Source organism: Mastigoproctus giganteus, chromosome 10 (assembly GCF_048544385.1).
Source record: "Mastigoproctus giganteus isolate SK-2022 chromosome 10, ASM4854438v1, whole genome shotgun sequence".
NCBI classification, from domain to species: Eukaryota; Metazoa; Arthropoda; class Arachnida; order Uropygi; family Thelyphonidae; genus Mastigoproctus; species Mastigoproctus giganteus.
The window spans coordinates 83,070,827-83,091,820 of record NC_143584.1 but is presented as its reverse complement, the minus strand read 5'-3'; the positions used below and the strand labels follow the sequence as shown (position 1 = coordinate 83,091,820).

General features: G+C 38.6%; 1 protein-coding gene across 1 annotated transcript in view; it reads left to right on the top strand.

The window, feature by feature from the left end:
- Positions 1 to 20,994, top strand: part of Herp (Homocysteine-induced endoplasmic reticulum protein) — a 223,851-nt gene that overhangs the window by 86,560 nt on the left and 116,297 nt on the right. Inside the window, exon 6 of the mRNA XM_090383557.1 lies at positions 12,884 to 13,027. Within this exon, the coding sequence (XP_090239683.1) occupies positions 12,884 to 13,027 (144 nt within the window). The remainder of the gene's footprint in view (positions 1 to 12,883; positions 13,028 to 20,994) is intronic.

Here is a 20,994-nt window from a genome sequence, read left to right as displayed (position 1 = left end):
CCTTACTAACCGTGCATAACTGATTAAGATTTTCCTCTAATTCTTTGGGATCGTGGCTTATAACCACAATGTCATCTGCAGATCATAAATGGTTTAGGTACTCTCTATTCACATTGACTCCTTTCTGCGACCAGTCTAATCTTAGCATTAGCATTAGTAGAGGCATTTGATGCAAGAAAGCAAGCTTATGCAGCATCAGCCAAAAAAAAAAAAAAAAAACCACTTCCACTTCACCCCTCTGTTCGTTCAAAATACTTGTCCAGCTGAGCCTTAAACTTATTTAGGCTATCAACCTCCACCACAAGGGATGGAAGTCTGTTCCACCAACCAACCACCCGCTGGCTAAAGGCAAATTTCCGCACGTCTATCCTACATCTGTCTTTCCTCAATTTGAATTTATGCCCTCTCAGGTGATTATTCTGAGCTAGAGGAAGAATCCCATCAGCATTGAGCATGCTTAAACCATTCAAGGCTTTATACACCTCTATCAGATCACCTCGCTGGTGCCTAGTCTCCAGACACTGTAATTTGCAAAACTTAAGCCTTTCTTCGTAAGAGCACCCCTTTGTTCCATTCACTAATCTTGTTGCCCTTCTCTGTACTCGTTCCAGCAGCTCTACATCCTTCTTGAAATGAGGCCTCCAGACCTGTATACAGTACTCTAGGTGTGGCCTGACCATCGCCTTATACAATGGAATAATCACCTCCTTATCCCTGCTGGAAAAATTCCTGTATATCATTGACAATACTCCATGAGCTACTCTTGCAGCCCGTCTGCACTGCTCAGAGAACTTCATATCTGCCTGCACAACCACCCCCAAGTCCCTTTCATTCTCCACCACTGTCAGTGTTGTACCATAGAGTTGATACGTTGCTCTGGGGTTGCTGTTTCCCATGTGTAGTACTTTACATTTGTCAATGTTAAACTTCATTTGCCACCTCTCAGCCCATCTGCTCAACCTTTCCAGATCCTGTTGCAGAAGCATAGTGTCAGTAGTGTCCTTGACAACCCTGCCAACCTTTGTATCGTCTGCAAACTTGGACATTAATCCCGATATACCATCATCAATATCATTTATAAATACAGAAAACAATAATGGACCCAACACTGAGCCCTGAGGGACTCCACTAATAACATCAGTCCACGATGAGCAGTGTCCATTGATTACCACTCTCTGTCTTCTCCCCCTCAACCACCCCTTTATCCATAGCAGCAATTTGCCTCCAATGTCACACTGCTCCAATTTGTGTAGCAGTCTTCCATGTGCAACAGTATCAAAAGCTTTTCTAAGATCCAAGTATATAATATCAAAGTTATTCCCTGCATCCAGTTCTTTTGTGACTGCATCATAGTATCCAATCAAGTTGGTCAGGCAAGACTTCCCCTTAACAAAACCATGCTGTGTCTGAGCTATAACTGAAGTCTTGTCTAAATGATCCTTCAGTGCGTCTTTAACCAGTGCCTCCATTAATTTTCCTGGAACAGAAGTCAAGCTCACAGGTCTATAATTACTTGTGTCAGCCTTTGATCCTCCTTTGTGAATTGGGGTCACATTTGCACATTTCCAGTCTATGGGTACCTCCCCTGAGTCCAAGGAAGCTCTCATAATTATGGCTAAGGGTTTGCTTACTTCCTTTGCTGCCTCCTTTAATATAACTGGATAGATCCCATCCACCCCGGGTGCCTTTCTTGTGTTTATCTTCAACAGTTTCTCCTCCACTTTACTCCCAGTTATTTCAAGATTCTGTAACTTACTGCTAGAGTTGAATACACCTCTGGCATTCCCCTCGCTGAATAACTCCTCATGTGTGAATGTCGATGCAAAATATTCATTTAGTTTGTTAGCCACCTGAGCAGGATCATCAACACTTGACCCATCAATATCAAGTGGACTAATCTGATTCATCCCTTTCCTTCTAGAGTTTACATAAGTAAAGAACTCTTTGCTGTTTTTCTTTGCATCCCTTGCCAAGGATTTCTCGTAATCTGCCTTCGCCTGCCTAACCTCCTTTGTAACTTGGTTGCATATCAACTTGTATCTATCATAGGCTTCTGTGTCATGTGTTAATTTGTAAGTATCCCATGCATTTTTCTTCTCTGCCATATGCCTCATTAGTTCATCTGACATCCATTTTGGCCTAAACCTTGAACAATATTTCTTAGTTGGTATGTAAAGCCTAGTAGCTTCCAAGATAAGTTCTTTGAATGCTTCCCATTTTGAATTTGCTGTTGGTAACATCATCAGTTGGTCCCACTGTATAGAATTTAAATACTGTCTCAGTCCATCGTAGTCGCCTTTACGGAAGCAATAACCCTTCCCTTTACCCCTAATGGTAGTTACCTCTTTGAGTAAATCCCACTTCAGCACACTGTGTTCACTGCCACCTAGTTGTTCATTTATCTGCAGATTCTTAATGCATGAAGAATCACTGCTGATAATCAAATCAAGAGTATTACTCCCTCTAGTTGCCTCCCGAACATGCTGATGTAGAAAACAATCATCCAATAAATCCACAAAAGCCCTGCTAGTGTGTGAGTATCCAGCCCCCAAATTCCAGTCAATATCTGGGAAATTAAAATCTCCCATTATAAGACACTCTGATTTACTGGCCCACTCTATTTCCCTGTACAGTTCCTTATTATACTCATCAGAGTCATTAGGCCTATAGCACACTCCTACTCTCAATTTTGATCTCCCAATGCTTATGTCACACCAAACTGACTCCACACTGCACTGTCCAGCGATGTCGACTGGCTTCACTTCCTTGGTTTTTATGTGTTTCTTAACTAATAGCATAACACCTCCCCCCTTCCTATCCTGTCTATCCTTTCTGTAGACGTTGTACTCCCCAAATTGCAGTTCCGCATCCCTTATATCTGTGTGACACCACGTCTCTGATATCCCAACAATATCTGCCTTCGATGTTTTGAGCAATACCTCAAATTCATCAAATTTATTTACTAAACTCCTAGCATTGGTGTACACGCAAGTATACCTGCACCTGTTTCTATTCTTAGCTACCCTAACACAACCCATGTGTTTACTTGTACCACAATGGCTCCCAGAAGTCTCTGAAATACCATGCATCTTGTTTTTCAGGCTTCTGCTCATTCTAATAGAAGCAGTGCAAGAATCTCTTTCACCTCTGCCAGTGGCTACTGTCAATCTATTGGTCTTTGTCTCCCCCCAAGCTAGCAGTTTTCCGACCCACCTAACACTGCCTCGATAGCATCAGCAAATATTCTTGCACCCTTTCTATTTAAGTGTATCCCATCCCTGTAGAAGCAATCTCTCCTGTTAACAAGTACAGTCCAGGCTGAAAAAAATTCTACCCCTTGAGCCTTGCACAATCTTTCCAGGGCCGAATTGATCGACAAGGCTCTCATCATATACTCCCTCCTATCGTGTCTGGGCAGAATTGCAGACACTTTCAAATTCAACCCTAATTCTCGGCTTTTGTTCAACAGTGACCTGTACTTGTTAAGTAATTCTGCCGGTCTCCTACTCTTAATATTATTAGTGCCAACGTGTACAACTATATCACCTTTTGTGCCCTTAAAAGATGATATTCGCTCTACAACGTCATCAACCTTTGCCCCTGGCAGACATACCCTGGTCCTGTTCCACCTATCTTTTTTACAAAGCATGTTCCCCGTTTCCCTGACAATAGAGTCACCAACAACTACTAGTTCCTTCGGGACCAGCGCATTCTGCCTTGGGGGTTGTCTCTGTGTCACGCGATGCCCAAGTGCAAGCTCTGGCGTTGATGTGGGCAGCTGAGAGCTTGATGGGCCCCTCAATTTAGTTTCTTCGAGGGCATCCACTCTGTCCTTCAAGCTCTCATATAGGCCCAAAAGAACGCCGAGTTGTTGCCTGATATCGATACACTCCTTGCATCGCGCACACACAAAGACATCCCCCTTGGCAGTATCAAGTCCCGTACCCGATTGCTCTGCAAACATCAAGCAAACAGTGCATTTTATAAGGCTGTGAGTCAGAGGACAACTGCCCCCCTCAGTTCTGCTCTGAGCCACAGCACTTCCATTAGCTTGAGCCTTTTGCTTTGCTGCTCTGGTCTGAGTCATGATTCTATTAATTTATTAATTAATTATGTTATGTTATTAATTATATTACGTTTGTAATCTAAGTCGTTATATGTATTTATTTAAACGTACAATTTAACTGCTAACGAAGTTCAACTAACGCTATCTAGTACGGTATATAACCTATGGTATATCTAATACGGTATCACAATGGCGGGAAAGTTAATAACGGTAGCGGTAGTTACGAACACGTGGAAACCCTTACCGATACTTTTACAAGGCCAAATTAACCAAATTAACCAAATACACCAAATTAATCAAAAAATCACAAAATAATGTTATACTACTAAATTTAAATCAAAAGTTTTAGAAAAACAATAATTTCAAATCAATAAATAAGAAAAATCCACTTAGCGGCTTGGAACACGACCGTCACTAGTAGCCTCGTCAGCAGACTCCCCGAGAGTCAGAAGTCCATCTTCTGAAAGCTTCCTCAAGGGCAGCAGTAAACAGCTTCGGAGATATTGTCTCCCCTTGTCGAACTCCTTTCTCAATTTTAAATTTCCTACTGTCTTTGTCTAGTCTAATAAAGGAGGTAGCATTCTTATATATTTTCTTAAAAAACAGTATGTGGGGTATCTATGCCTTGTCTTTCCAGTGCCCGAAACATTGCCTTATGCTGTATGGAGTCAAATGCCTTTTCATAATCCACAAATGCCAGGCATAATGGTGTTTTATATTCATTTGCTTTCTCCCTTAGCTGTGATATTACGTGAAGGTGATCCATAGTTGAGAATCCTGTCCTGAAGCCAGATTGCTCTTTCGGTTGATTTTCATCAAGTATTCTTTCTAATCTGTTAGTAATGACCCTTGTGAACAACTTGTAGATGTGTGATAACAAGCTAATTGTTCTATAATTTCCAATTTCTGATTTATCTCCTTTCTTATGCAGCAAAACTATGATTATATTATTCCACTGCTTAGGCATCACACCTTTTCTAATGCACTTTGTGAAGAGTCTTGCCAGTTTTTGTGTCATGTCTCTTCCTCCCAATTTTAAAAACCCTACAGTAACTTTATCTTCTCCCGGGACTTTCTGATTCTTCATTTTCTTCAATGCATGTTCTACCTCATCAGGAAGAATATCGGGTATGTCGATGTGTTGCTAATTTGCAATCCATCTTCTCCACTGCTGGCATCATTCCCTCGCTGCTTGTATAATTCTCTATAGTAGTAGTAGTAGTAGTAGTAGTGGCATGTGATGCAAGAAAGCAAATGTATGAGCTTATGCAGCATCAGCCAAAAAAAAAAAAAAAAAAAAAAAAATCACACCATTCCCTCCAAATGCCTGTCCAGTTCCTCCTTAAATTTATTCAACCTATCAACTTCCACAACAACAGATGGAAGTTTGTTCCAGCAATTAACCACCCGCTGGCTAAAGGCAAATTTCCACACATCTATTCTACATCTGTCTTTTCTTAATTTGAATTTATGCCCCCTTAGGTTTGTAATCTGAACAAGTAGAAGGATCCCATCAGAATTCAGCGTGCTCAACCCATTCAAGGCCTTATATACCTCAATCAGATAACCACGCAGGTGCCTAGTCTCCAGCCACTGCAATTTGCAGAACTTAAGCCTCTCTTGGTAAGAGGATCCCTTCATTCCCCCTCACCAATCTTGTTGCCCTTCTCTGTACACACTCAAGTAAATCTACATCCTTCCAAAAATGAGGCCTCCAGACCTGTACGCAGTACTCAAGGCGTGGCCTGACCATTGCATTATACAGAGGGATAATCACCTCCTTTTCCCTGCTAGCAAAATTCCTGTATATCATTGACAAAACCCCATGACCTGCCTTGGCAGCCTGTCTGCATTGCTCAGAAAACTTCATATCTGCCTGCACAATTACTCCCAGGTCTTTTTCATTTTCTACCACCTTAAGTGTAGTACCACACAGTTGGTACGTTTCTTTGGGGTTACTTCTACCCATATGTAGTACTTTGCATTTGTCAAGGTTAAACTTCAGTTGCCACTTCTTAGCCCATCTGCCCAAATTATCTAGATCCTGTTGCAGTAGCGCACTGCCATTACTGTCATTAACAACCCTGCCAACCTTTGTATCATCTGCAAACTTCGACATTAAGCCTGATATACCTTCATCAATATCATTGATAAATATACAAAACAACAGTGTACCTAACACCGAACCCTGTGGGACTCCACTAATAACATTAGTCCAAGAAGAGCAGCACCCATTGATTACCACCCTCTGTCTTCTAGCACTTAACCATCCTTTTATCCATTGTAGCAACTTACCCTTAATACCATTCTGCTCCAATTTGTACAATAGTCTTCCATGCACAACAGTGTCAAAAGCTTTCCTGAAATCCAAATATATGATATCAAAATTATTTTTCGCATCCAGTTCCTTTGTAACCACATCGTAATATCCTATCAAATTTGTCAGACAAGACTTTCCCTTAACAAACCCATGCTGTCTGAATTATTGCTGCAGTCTTGACTAGATGATCCTGCAATGCATCTTTAATCAGCGACTCCATTATTTTACCCGGAACAGAAGTTAAACTAACTGGTCTGTAATTACTCGTGTCACCCTTCGATCCCCCTTTGTGAATTGGGGATACATTTGCACATCTCCAGTCCGTGGGAACCTCCCCTGAGTCCAAGGATGCTCTCATAATTAATGGCTAAGGGTTTGCTTAGTTGCTTTGCCGCCTCCTTTAATATAACTGGGTAGATCCCATCCACCCCAGGTGCTTTTCTTACGTTTAACTTCAACAATTTCTCTTCCACTTTGTTCTCAGTTATTACAAAATCATTAAGTATCTTGCTGCAATTTGATAACCTTCTGCCATTTTCAAACCTTAATAATTCCTCACGTGTGAATGTAGATGCAAAATACTCATTCAGTTTGTTTGCTATCTGAGTAGGATCATCAACAGTCGAATCATCGATGTCAAGTGGACCAATCAGATTCATCCCCTTCCTTTTAGAGTTTATATAAGTAAAGAAATCCTTGCTGTTTTTCTTAGCATCTTTTGCCAAGGATTTCTCGTAATCTGCCTTTGCCTGCCGAACCTCCTTTGTGACCTGATTACAGAATAACTTATATCTGCCATAGGCTTCTGAGTCGCTTGATAATTTATATGCATCCCATGCATTTTTCTTCTCTGTTACGAGTCTCATTAGTTCATTTGACAACCATTTAGGCCTAAACCTTGAACAATAGTTCTTAATAGGTATGAAACTTTTAGTAGCTTCCATTGAATTAGTATTCAAATAGTCTTCTGCTATTTGAATTATGCCTTCTCTGCTGTTTATAAGTACACCATTGCTATTCTTCAGTTTTAGTATCATTTGTCTTTCTGTATTATTACTCATGGCTGCTGATTTAAATGCTTTATTTTCCCTTAATGCTTGTTCTACCTTTTCTTGTGTTAAATCTTCTTATGTCCTCTCTGAGTCTCTTTTTAATGGCTTTGCATAACTCTGGCGCCTCCGTAGCCAGGTGGGAAGGAGCAGCAGTGCGTAGCACACTCTTCTTGATTAGACCGGGGTTCGAGCCCATCACCACCAAATACGGAGAATGCGGAAAGGTCAGGGAATCCCTGAGCAATATGGCCTTAGTTGCTAATGCTCCTAATAACAACAACAACGACAGCTTTGCATAACTCAGTATACTCAATTTTCTCCTTGTCAGTGTTTATCTTGCTCTTCATTTTTCGCCTTCGGTTCATCATAACAAGTGTTTCTGACTAATTTTTTCTTCTTTGGATTTCTTTTTCCATATAGGTTTCTTGGGCTTTATCACTTTCAGAAAGTTGTAATATTCCTCGTCAATATCTTGGTCCTGAGCAGTTCTGTTATCTCAAAGACCTTCGTATTATTTACTGGAGTCAGTTTTTTCCTTTACTTTCTACATCTATATGAAGTGTACATCTTACTATTCTGTGATCACTTCCAGCATTTACCTTATTCAGGACGGTAACATCATTTACAATATATCTTCTGTTAGTGAGGATGAAGTCGATTTCATTAGTTGTTAATCCATTTGGACTCTTCCATGTCCACTTTCTGTTCGCCCTTTTCTTGAAAAAAGTGTTCATTACTGACATTCCTCGAGATTCTGCAAATTCCACAAGTCTTTCGCCTCTTTCATTTCTTTCACCAATTCCAAAATTTCCTATAGTTCCCCTTTCTTTGCTGTTTTGTCTTTTTCGAACCTTAGCATTGAAGTCCCTTTGCAAGGCTAGCTTATGGTGTCCTGTGAATGATATACAGGAATTTTGCTAGGAGCGTTAAAGGGGGTGATTGTCCCTTTGTATAAGGCAATGGTCGAGCCACACCTAGAGCCCTTTATACAGGTCTGAAGGCCTCATTTTAGGAAATATGTATAGCTGCTGGAACGAGTACAGAGAAGGGCAGTGAGATTGATGAGTGCAACAAAGGGCTGGTGTTACCAAGAAAGGCTTATGTTATGCAATTATAGTTAATTTGTCACAGTGGAAAGCCTGACATGAAATTAAATTCAAGAAAGGACATGGTGAGTAGGGTATGCAGATTTTGTAAGTGCCAACCATTGGAAATCAGCAATATTGCCCGATTTGTTTCAGCAATTTTCCACTGATGACATTTACAATACCAATGAAACAGGCTTGCTTTTTCATTGCATGCCATTGTTCATTGGTCTACAAATGCGAAATTTTGGTGGGTTCAAAAAAGGCTATGGATCGCATAACTGTGTTATGCCGTTAAAACATGTCGGGATCTGATAAATGGAAAGTTTTCTTGATTCGAAAAAGAGCAAAGCCACGATGTTTCAAGTGACTTAGACTAGACAGTTTACCAGTTATCTACCGCTCTAATAAAAATGCTTGGATGACATCTGAAATTTTTGAGCAATGGCTAAATAATTGGAATGCTGAACTACAGCAGAGCTCAAGAAAAAATTCTGTTGCTTCTTGACAATTTCACTGCACACCCTCACTTTGATTATCTGTACGATATTCAAATGGAATTCTTTCCACTCAACACAACATCCTTGATACAGCCCATGGATATGGGTATCATAAAGAATCTGAAGACTACATTTCACACAAAGCTGGTTAACTACACACTTGAAACCATTAAAGAAAATTTATATACATCATCATAAACAGCAGTGGAAATCACTGCAAAGGTGACCATTTTACAAACAATACAATGTGTTGCAGATAGCTGGCATGAGATCGATTGCAAGATAATTAAAAACTGTTTTGCTCATGTTGCCTTTCAGCATTCAGACAGAGAGAATTCTGAAACAACACCAGTTGAAACTGTGCTGTCACTGCTGCAATTTACAAATGTGGAGGAGTTTTTATGTGCCGACGAAAATCTGCAATGTTACAATGAAATTGATCTTGGGGACATTGTTGATCAAATTGTAGCAAAACACTGCAAGATATCTGAAGATTCGGCTAGTGATGATCTGACATGCCTGAGTGAGTGAACCAATGTAATGTATTGCCAACTTACGACACTATTTTATGCATAAAGGAAATGAAAACAATCCCATGTCTGCATTGGATCAATGCTACGATTTTGTTCATGTGAAGTCAGTTGATAGTGCACAGCAATCAACTTTGGATAAGTTCATAATTGAACGTTTTTTTTTTTTTTCATTTATTCTAAGTTTTGTATATTCTTAATCATTTCCATTGTAGTTTAATAAATGAGATTTTAATAATTTTCAAATAGATATTTACAGTATACCCAGTATAAAATAAAATATAAGTACAATTATTTTATACTGGGTATACTGTAAATATCTATTTGAAAATTATTAAACTATGGACCCCAGTACTCCAGGCCCATTTGTCACTAAATGAGATTTTGCTTTGAACTTATTTTTTTCGCATTCCCTTAAGCTACAGTTAATGGAACCAGCCACATAATAGGACCACATTTCATTTTCTGCGATTTGGTCTCATTATCCAGAATACAGTGTATTCTGGATAAGAGGTCCGACTGTATATACAGTCGAACCTCTCTTTAACGAACTTCAATATAGTGAAATTTTCTATGTAGCAAACTTTTTTTAATTTTCCTTTGGTCATTACATTGAAAATAGCTTCCTTTCGACAAAGAAAATTTCCATTTTCTTTGTCAGAGACCTAGGTCCCCATTGTTTGCTCCTCTGGCCTTTAGGCAATAAAGCTGATGCTTGTAGAAGGTATGAATTAAGAGCTAAAAGGATTAGGCATTAATCCCTTTAGCTTTTAATAGTTAAAGGCTTTAATTCCACAAATTAAGAGGCTAAAACATTTTACAATTTAATGATGCCTGTAAACCCTGCAGGAGGAAACTGGCCAACCACAGTGTGGGATAGAAAAAGGCCTTTGCCCAGTAGTGGATCAGCAATGGCTAAAAAGAAGTAAAACCTATATAACTTATACACTACTATGTCGAGAAGTCCCGCTTGTCGGCTGTCCCCAGCATTGGCAAAGATTAAGGCATATTCCCGAGCGGGCATATTGGGTCTGGTCAGCCTATTTTCTACCTTAAGCATCCTATTAGAGAATTAGAGACAGTGATTTTCCTTTATCTCGGAAATTCATCTGTTGTTTTGAGATATCCCTGCCAGTAGTGTGTCAGCCATTCTGAAAAATCCTGTTTCGATTCTCAAACTGTTTGAGGAAACTGGCCCAGTCAGAAGTGTGCGAAATTATGCCTTTGGGAAAATGTAGATGAAGCAGTTTTTAAGTGTATGAAGTTGATTTGAGACCAAAACATGCCAATATCAGAGCTATTAATAAAAGAAAAGGCTATGGAGTATGCATCTTTTCTGGGGCACAAAACATTCCACCAGTTCTGGTTGGCTGACCAAATTTAAAGAGCATCATGGCTTACTCAAAAAAGTTATTTCTGATGATAGTGGAGTTGCAAACGAAGACAACTATACCCATTGGAAAGAAACAGTTTTGAAAAAAATTATGGAGGGTTACGAGTCCAAAGACATTCAACGTTGAATGTCTTTGGACTCGTAAAGACATTCAATGTTGATGAAATATGTCTATTGTTTAAATGTTTGCCGAACAAGACACTGACTTTTAAAGGTGATAAATGTTTAGGTGGTAAAAATAGTAAGGAGAGAATTACACCCTTGGTTGCCATTATGTCTGGTAATGAAAAACTGAAGCTTTTGGTAATAGGTAAAAGTAAATAACCCCAATGTTTCAAAGGAATAAAGTCTTTAGAGTTGGACTACAACTAAAACAAAAAACCTTGAATGACAAGCGAAATTTTTGAGCAGTGGATTTTAAATTTCGATAGAAAGTTAACGAAAGAAAACAGAAAAATCGTGTTGATTGTCAACAACTGCCCTGCCCACCTTCACTCGGTAATTTTGAAACTTACAAGTGTGAAGCTTGTTTTCTTCCTTCTGAATAATTCGTCTTAACTGCAGCCACTGGACCAAGTCATTATCAAGAATTTGAAAATGCACTACTGAAGGTGCATACTGAAAAAAATTATACTGAAAATAGAAACTGACCTATAGATTCTATTATAGATTTGTGGATGTGCATGTCAGAGTTGCCGAAAGTGTGGAGTCAAGATGTGACTGAAACAACGATTAAGAATTGTTTCGCGAAAACAGGTTTTTCTAAAATGCTAATAACAGAGATGAGAGGAATTGAGCTACTAGAAGACATTGAGCAATCTTGGGAAGCGTTCCAAGCGAGTTTTGATCAGTGGAGGAATTGTTCTTGCCAAATTTTTAAGAGTTGTTATTATTTTTTATTATTATTATTAGCCATATGGTGCAAGGAAGCATGAGGCTTATGCTGCACCAGCCAAACAAAAAATTTCTGAATTACCCTGAGAGAGAGAGAGAGAGAGAAGTAGAAGGGAATCACCAAGAAAGAGAAGAATGATGATATCCAGCTCAGGACCCTGGGTGTGCTAAACCCATACTCACCAGATGTTAGCCCCTGGGTAAGTTGATAATGATGTCATAGTAGCTGAATATCCGAGTGACTCCAACATTTTGGAGTGTATTTAAAGAACTAGTGACGATTAGCTGGATGAAAATGAGGGCAATATTAAACCTTCCAAACAAACGTTGGCAGCATTTGAAACTTTGCATCGAGGCCTTTCGTGGGAAGAAAATGTAGCAGAAAATATATCAGAGTTTTTAAAGTTTAAACAAATGCTTACATTTTTATGAACAGTGTAAAGCAAAAAATAACCAAATATTTTACGACATAATTCTTAAAAGTGTACTAATAAATTGTGGACATCGCGTAAGTAATCATTTCTTAATATGTATTAATAAATTGTTTTAAAATGTTAGAAAATTTATTCATTCCCACTTCTTTCCCATCTTTTACTATATTTCTGAATTTAAAGTATTTTTAATTGTTGAAAAGGTCATATTTCTTTAACGAAATTTCTGTATAACGAATTTTTTCAACGGAACGATCGATTTTGTTATATAGAGGTCGGACTGTATTATTGTATAAGTTCCTACATTGTTTTGTATTGTTTTTTGTTTTTTATCTGGATGAAAGGAAATTAAACAAAAATTAATTTTTTTTTTTTTTTTTTTTAATTCTAGTGTATGATTCTATTTTTGCCAAATTATAAGTACTTGTGACCATATGACTTAGTTCCAAAGTAGCTACCTACTTGACCTGGCAATTGCCTCTGCTTTTGCCCTTTTTTAAAAATTTCTTTTTCTTTATTTTCTTTTTCTTTTTTTTTTTTGCCATTATCCTGTGTGCTTCATGTATTCTTGTTTTATACATTAATTTATTATTCAAATTGTATTGATTTTAGCTACCATGATTCTCAGCCACTGCCACAGTTTCTTCAAATGACCCCACCTGTACCCTCATTTCCTGTCTCTCCTGAACTAATGGCTCAGCAAATGGCAGCTATGCAACAGTTGTATGCACAGTATCTCTCACAGTACTTGCAATAGTAAGTAATTAATTAATTAATTAATTTTTTGTATTAAAATTTTAATTATAAAAAATACATTTTATAAGAGAGAGCCTAAAATGCCAAATCTTTTTTGGTAGATTCCACTAAAAAAAATTAATTGATACCAATATTTTACAAAAAATTGAATATTACGTAAAAGGAGACAATAACCAAAAATTAAAAGATAAAAGAAATTATTTTTTTTTTATTCATTACATGGTAGCTAAATAAGAAATTACATTATATAGTATATAGTACAGTTTATTGTATACTTTATTTATAGCACAAGTGTAAAAAAAATAGTTTATTGGAATTTTATCTGTAAATGTTGTTGAAAGTTTTCAAAATAAATACAAATAGGAATAATGGAAGAAAACAAGACATCATAAGACTAGGTAGCTTAACTTCTATAATGATGGCTTTATGTGTTAGCTTAGTAATTGCTGTATGCATATTTCTTAATTAAGTTACAAGACATTTTAATCTTGTAATCTGCTTTAGCAGATTACAAAACAGATTTGGTAAAGTGATCCAAGATAGATAATAAACACTAAATGTATGAACACTAAAGTAAAAGAGTTAACCATATCGGTCCACTACAGGGAAGCAAGTGAAATCAGTAATGATCACCCTGAACACCATACTTTCAAAAATTGAATATATTCTTAGTATTGGCAATATTGATGCAAAGAAGCAAAATTTTACAGTACAAGCCTAAAAAAATTTACCCACCTCATTTGCCAATAATTTATACAAACCGTTAAGTCTGTTCAAATTACCTGCTTGCACAATGCCCAGGTGTGTGTGTGTGTGTGTGTGTGTGTGTGTGTGTGTGTGTGTGTGTGTGTGTGTGTGTGTGTGTGTGTGTGTGTGTGTCATCTGAGAAAGAGTAAAAATGCCTTCAGCATTTAGTTTACTTAACTCTTTTAAAGCCTTACAACTTCAATTAGGTTTTCACACAGATGACTACTTTCCAGGGATTGCAATATACAAAATCTCCAGTCTTTCGTAGTAAGAATATCCTTTCTACTAATCTTGTCCCCCTTCTCTGCACCCTTTCCAACAGATCTGAGTATTTCCTAAGACAAGATGTGCAAACCTGTATGCAGTATTCCAGATGAGGCCATTCCATTGCCTTATACAAAGAGTAACGTATAGGTTGGCGAAATTATATCAGTTTAATTCCTAGCCATCTACCGAAGTAATTAACTTCACATCATTTTAATTATATCTCATATTGTGAATACCTTCACAATGAGTTGCCATGATATTGCACTACCTCGAATAAGTAACACTTAACTAGTGGAGAAGACTGATGTTACTTATTCTCGGCTGATACCACCACCCTGACGGCACTGTTTTGAGGCTTATTGGCATCTCTTCGGTGGGTAGGCAGTATCCTGGTGTTGCAGTATTGACAACCCAGTTATGAAGTATAACTCCACAATATGAGAGATGCCTGTGGTTTTCAGTAGTATAAACTATAAAGTATTTAAGGGCAAGAGCCTCAAGCTACATGATAGACTGACTAATGTATAGGTTAGTGCAATTGCATCAGTCTAATTCGTAGCAATTTACCAAAGTAGTTAAATTGACATTGAGTGGCTTTGGGCTAACCACTGACACCCATGGCAGAACCCTTTTGGTAACTATACCTCTGGTTTCCTGCCCCATTTGTTTGCCATAGCTGATGGAACTTTGTGGCTATTCTTTTTCTTTCAGCCTTGACGGTGTTCGCTGTGTGAAGGGCTATCCCCCAGAAAACCTGTGGGTATGCCCTTTTTAACCTGTTCACACTGGGGCAACCCACTGGTAGATTGCTACTCTAATGTCCATTGGGCAAAGCAATCCACCAGTGGGTCACTGCGGCTAATTATCATCACACATTGAGACCCATGGGTGTCTCATTGTGCTACAAGTCTTATATTCAGTTTTGGCATTAAGTGCCCAGTGTTTAAGCATTTTATCGTATTCCTCCATATATATTTATCTATCAAGTATCAGCCCAGGATCAATATTTTTTATTTATTGAAGTTTTTATGGGGTATATAAAATCATAGTAGTTGGAATAGAAAGAGGAACCAATAGTCGACAGTTTTTATTTCCAATATAATTATTTTTGTTTACAGTGAATTATGTTGAAGCATTCTAGACACAAAGCGGGTTGATTTTCACAATCTTGACAAAATGTTTTAACTTTTTTTGCATTCCAGTATGCTTCTTTCTTTCCTTCTTTTTCAGAAATTTTCTTGTAATACTCCCTGAAACGTTTCCTAACTTTCCTTGCTTGACCCTCCATTTTACAAAAAGTATGAATTCTGCCAGGTGCCTTTGTTTCTTTTGTAATAGTCTCGCTGTTCAGTAAACTGTATATTATACTTTCTTGGAATTGAAGGATGGATAGACGCGATTATTAGTCCCACATTTACTCTGTACCACCCATTCATTGACTAGCATGGTACCAAAGATGATCTCCATTGCAGCTTTTTTTATACCATTTTACAGTTTTACACAGGCTGCTATAAATATGATGCCATTTGGTCAGATATATCCAATTCCTTCTTTGCTTGATTTTAGCTGATAATAACATTGGGTTTCTTGATTTTTTTCTCCCTTTCTATTGTTCTTTCCTGCCTCAATAATTTTACAGTGGTGAGTTTTGCATGTTGTTAGCATCATTTCTGGTCTTTTATCAATCCATTTCATGATTTTCACTCCTTTGTTATTCTCAAGAGCAATTATGTCTCCCCGTTTCATTTTTTTACCCTGAAATATTCCTTGATATTCCTTTTCGATTGCTTCTTAGAGTCCCAGAGAGAAAGGTTTTCTTTTCTAATAACTCTCGTGCTAGAGGGAAACTGGTGTAAAAATTATCCGAATAAAGAACACATCCTTCATTGAGCATATTAGCCATCAGTTTCGTTGAGACGGCATGGAAATGTCCTTTACTTTCCACTGAATCACTCTTTCAGGTATAAATAGCGATTTCATGAGTATATCCCTCAGGTAAACATAATTTATAAAATTTGATCCCATATTTATGAGATTTGTTAGGGATGCATCGGCGAAAGATCGTTTCCTAGATACATATCTAGGAAACGATCTCTACTCATAGATTTCCTAATGAGATTATTCTAATATAAATCTTTTTTTGACCAGTGTAATCTTATATCTGGGCCATGAACAATTCCCATTATCAATAATATTCCAAGAAACTTTTCCATTTTCGGTTCAGTGGTTGGTTATCAATCAGCTTACTTCTTTTTGAGTGTTCGTATATTACTAGTTGCTGATGACAAACAGTATATCTGTTGGTTTCAGTCACCATCATCTGAAGGATATCGCCGGTTAGAAACATTTAGTATATGTGGTAAGGTTAGTTCAAATCAACATCAACAAGGATTTCAGCATCTTTATTATATTCACTAATTGAAATTTTAGTTTTCCTACCTCTTGCCAAATAACATTTTCAGACTTAGATGCATTGGAGATTACTTGAGAATTTGGGTCATTATTTTCATCATTAATTTCATGATATTCATCACTTTCATCAGATTCTTCTGAGGTTTGGATGTTATCATCACCATCACTGTAATTGGAATATATGTCTAAATCATCTAATTCTGACCCATTGTTGGATTCATCACTAAAGAAATATTGTGGCTTCTCTTTTGTCCGCAATTCCAACTCTGGACTTGCGTCCAGGGACATCAAGAATGATGTCCCTGGACGCAAGTTCAAAATATCTAAAGAGTTTACGTCAATCTCTAGATTATAGTGATAAACGAAAATGTTCTCCATGTGTGCACATATTTGAAATGAAGCTCACTGGCACTTATCCTCGTTCATTGACAATACTTAGCGCCAGAGGGCAAAGTGAACCAAATGCAAATTATTATATTAGGGCCACCCATAATCTCTTACATATACCCATATATGTATTATGTCTGTAAATTGCATGTGTTCTCTGGTCAATTTGCCATAAAGGCAGTTCTCAGAGTGTGGTCAAGATGAACCACCACCAGTGGGTCGCTATCAAATTTTCACGAAAAACAAATGGCAACCTGTTTTTCTTGCACATACTGTGTTATTTGTCATTTAAATGAACGAAATTATGAAAAAAACACAGTCGTCATTTGGGAAATAAAAGTCGTGAGTCTGTCTGTCTGTTAGGCTTCATGTTAAATAAACGCCACAGCGGGAACATGTTAAGTCCATAATACAAGCCTCTTTTGGCTACTTCCAAAAGAGGGAGTAAAGTGGGAGAGCTAGGAACAGGTAGGAACATTGCATGGCATACAATTGCCAGGATCTTTCTTTTGAGCCCCCAGTCTGCTCAACTGATCCTGGAAATCATACCTGCATAATTCTCACATTCTTCACCAAGTAGGTGAAATGGGGGCAAAAAGTTAATTTTGAATCAAAGACTATTTGACATAATATTAACAATGGCGTACGAGATGGATGCATTTCATGATGTTACAACAGATGCTCGAAGGTTCCACCATTAGACGCGATGCATGCGTGACACCGACGCAGCATAGATTGGTGGACACAGTCGAACACACCTGGAGTTTCTTTGACAGTAGCAGCAGCAGCGCAGATGAGTCTCACAACGAGATCCATTTCCGTCTCCCCAAGCGATTCACACACAATAGATTTGAGCCCCCCCACAGAAAGAAATCAAGGCTCGATAAATCAGGTGAGCGTGGGGGCCAGGCAACGGGTTCACCACGGCCAATCCATCGACGCCCAAAACTGTCACGAACACACCAGCATGATGGGGCAGGCGCCCCATCATGTTGAAACCAAATGTTGCGTCTCACATTTGCTGGAACATCGTCAAGTAACCCTGGTAGAACTTGGTCAAAAAAGATCCGATATTTAGCGGAGTTCAAGCGGGGGATGGTAACAGGTATGGGCCGACTAAGCAGTCACCGACCATACCTGCCCACACATTTATTGCGAAGTGATGTTGTGCCACATGGGGGCGCATACTGTGTGGGTTGTCGTGAGCCCACACACATCAGCATTGTGCTGATTGAATAAACCTTCTCAAGTGAAATAAGCCTCATCCGTGAACAAAACATAGGCTGGAAAATTCAAGTCTTGTTGAACACTTTCTTGGAGAAACCACTGCGCAAAAGCCACACGTGCGGTATGATCTTCGGGGAGCAGTAACTGAACCCTTTGGAGATGAAAGGGGTGTAAGGAATTGTCGTGCCAGACACGCTGTACAGTGCAACGAGACACTCCTAAGGCTGAGGCAATGGCACGTGTGCTGGTAGTAGGATTATTCTGGACGGCATTCAACACACTTTCTTCCATTGCGGGAGTTCGCGTCGAACGTGGTCTGCCCACACTACTCCTGTTACCTCTAAATGACCCATAATCGCACAAATTTTGATGCACACGCGCAAACAAATGGCGGTCCGGTACATGTCTGTCTGGGAAGCATTCTCCATAAATTCATTGAGCGGCTCGTCTATTGCCCTCTGCTAATCCATACACTAGGTGCATTTCTGCCTTGCATCTGTAGCCAGGTGGGAAGGAGCAGCAGTGCATAGCACACGCTTCTTGATTAGACCGGGGTTCGAGCCTGTCACCGCCAGATGCAGTAGGTTAGGGAATGACCACCGCATATCCCGGAGCAATATGGCCTTAGTTGCTAATGCTCCTAAAAACCAAATAACAACAACAACATGTCTGCCAGCTCACAGTTCGTATATCGATGCATGCTCTCATGCAGCAACTACTGCTTGAATGAGTAAACCAGAAATTTTCCCTCTTACGAACTGATGAACAGCGCCATCTACCGACTCACGGTGACGTTTCTGGTTATGGGTTCCTATGTGATTCACATTCCTTTAGATGTTACCTACCTCCCCCAAACGTTTGTACCAATATTTTTGAGACACCCTGTATATACAGTACTATATATATACTACTATACAGTACTATATATATATATATATATATATATATATATAATTAGCAAGACAACTGGAATAATTAAATTAAACAACAGAAGCCTGTTCCCAGCATGAGAAAGACCTTCGGATTTCCATGAAGCTGGCGTAGTATGTGGTTATTACGCCATGAAGCTGGCGTAATAACCACATAAATGGTTCAAAAGGACTTAGTTCTGTTAAGCAACATCATTGTCAGGGAAATGAAAAATATCTTTTGTAATAAGGATAGTTGGACTAGAACCAGGGTGTGTCTGCCGGAAGGAACAATTAATGATGTCACCAACAGATTGTCTGATTTTAAGGGGGGGTAAATAGAATGTGATTATTCATGTGGGGCCAACGATAATAAGCACACGCGATCTGATGATTTATTAGGCAAATATAGGATCATGCTGAAAAAATGCTGCAAGTTAGGTCAGAATGTCTGAGTCTGCAATTCTGCCCAGGCATGGTACGAGGGATTATATGCTGAAAGCCAAGTTTATAAAAATATCCACCCAAAAGCCTTCCAGAATCCATCATGACTTGATGGATTCTGGAAGGCTTTTGGGTGGATATTTTTATCAACTTGTCTCTCACTTGTAGGTAGAAGGAATCTGTTTTGTAGAGACAGGATCCATTTAAACAAAGGTAGTGCAATAGATTTTGCCAGTGTCATTCAGGGAAACGGCTAGTTTAGGGGGATGGGTAATATAGATATGTATTTATCTGATAATGTTGGTCAAAGTAACACTTGCACATACCTCAAGAGTTCTTGTTTGTTACAGCAACAGATCATATTAGCAAGATGTTTGGGGGGGAGGAAGTGAAACTTAGGCACTCACCAAAAAAATGGAAGAGAAGTGAGAACTACACAGCGAAGAATGGAACAATTATATTGGGAATAAGACTGTTAGATAAGAAGAGAAACACATGGATTAGGCAGAAAACTCAAGTAAAGGACATTCTTATCAAAACTAAAGAATAAAATGGTCTTGGGCAGGACACAAAGCTCGAAGACATGACAGATGGACTAAGAAAATAACAGAATTGTACCCAAGAGGAGCTAGAAGAAAACCTGGAAGAGAACGGTGGAGATGGATAGATGAAATTCATGAGTTTGTGGGTAGTAAATAGATGGCCATTGCGCAAAACAAAAGGAACTGGAAAGTTGCTGGAGAGGCCTTCATCCTGCAGTGGATTGAAAATGGCTGATAATGATGATTGGGGGGGGGGGAGGATCATTTCAAATGAGCAAGTAGCTAATGCCAGGAAAGTAAGCTTAAATAACTTCAAAGGGTGTGCCAGAGTAGTTAACTATACAAGAACACTAAGTCTTAATTGTCTAAACAGTAATGTGAGAAGTATCATCAATAAAATGTGTGAATCCGAACTGCTGGTTAGGACAAGTAATGCTTACATAATAGGGTTTATGGAAACATGGTGCCACCCAGAAATAGGGGGTGATGAATTTCAGTATGATGTGTACAATGTATTTAGGAAGGATAGGGCAGATAGAAGTGGTGATGGGGTCATTCTTCTTATCAAAAGCAGCCTGAGTTCAACGAAAGCTTTCCCCGATTCAGCTGTCTCACATGCTAGTATAGAATCTGTATGATATGAGATAGTTGGAAGCAAAGGTATAATGAGAGTGGGAGTAATCTACAGGCCAGGTGATTGTGAAGATTATGATGAGAGCCTCTACATGCAAATGGAATGGGCAAGTAAGCGTGAATGTCTTATTATGGGCGATTTTAATTCGCCTATAATTGATTGGAGCAAATGGGAAGGAAACTCGACATGGGGGACAAAATTTTTAAATTAACTAGATGATTGTTATTTTTATCAAAATGTCAGGGAAAATACTAGTGAAAATAATATTCTAGACCTAATCATCACCCATGAACCTTATGATATAATAGGGCTGACAGTACCGGAACCAGTAGCATGAAATGATCATGGAGTTCTATGGTGGATGATGAAGAGAGAGAGAGATAGTAGCAGATAAAAATC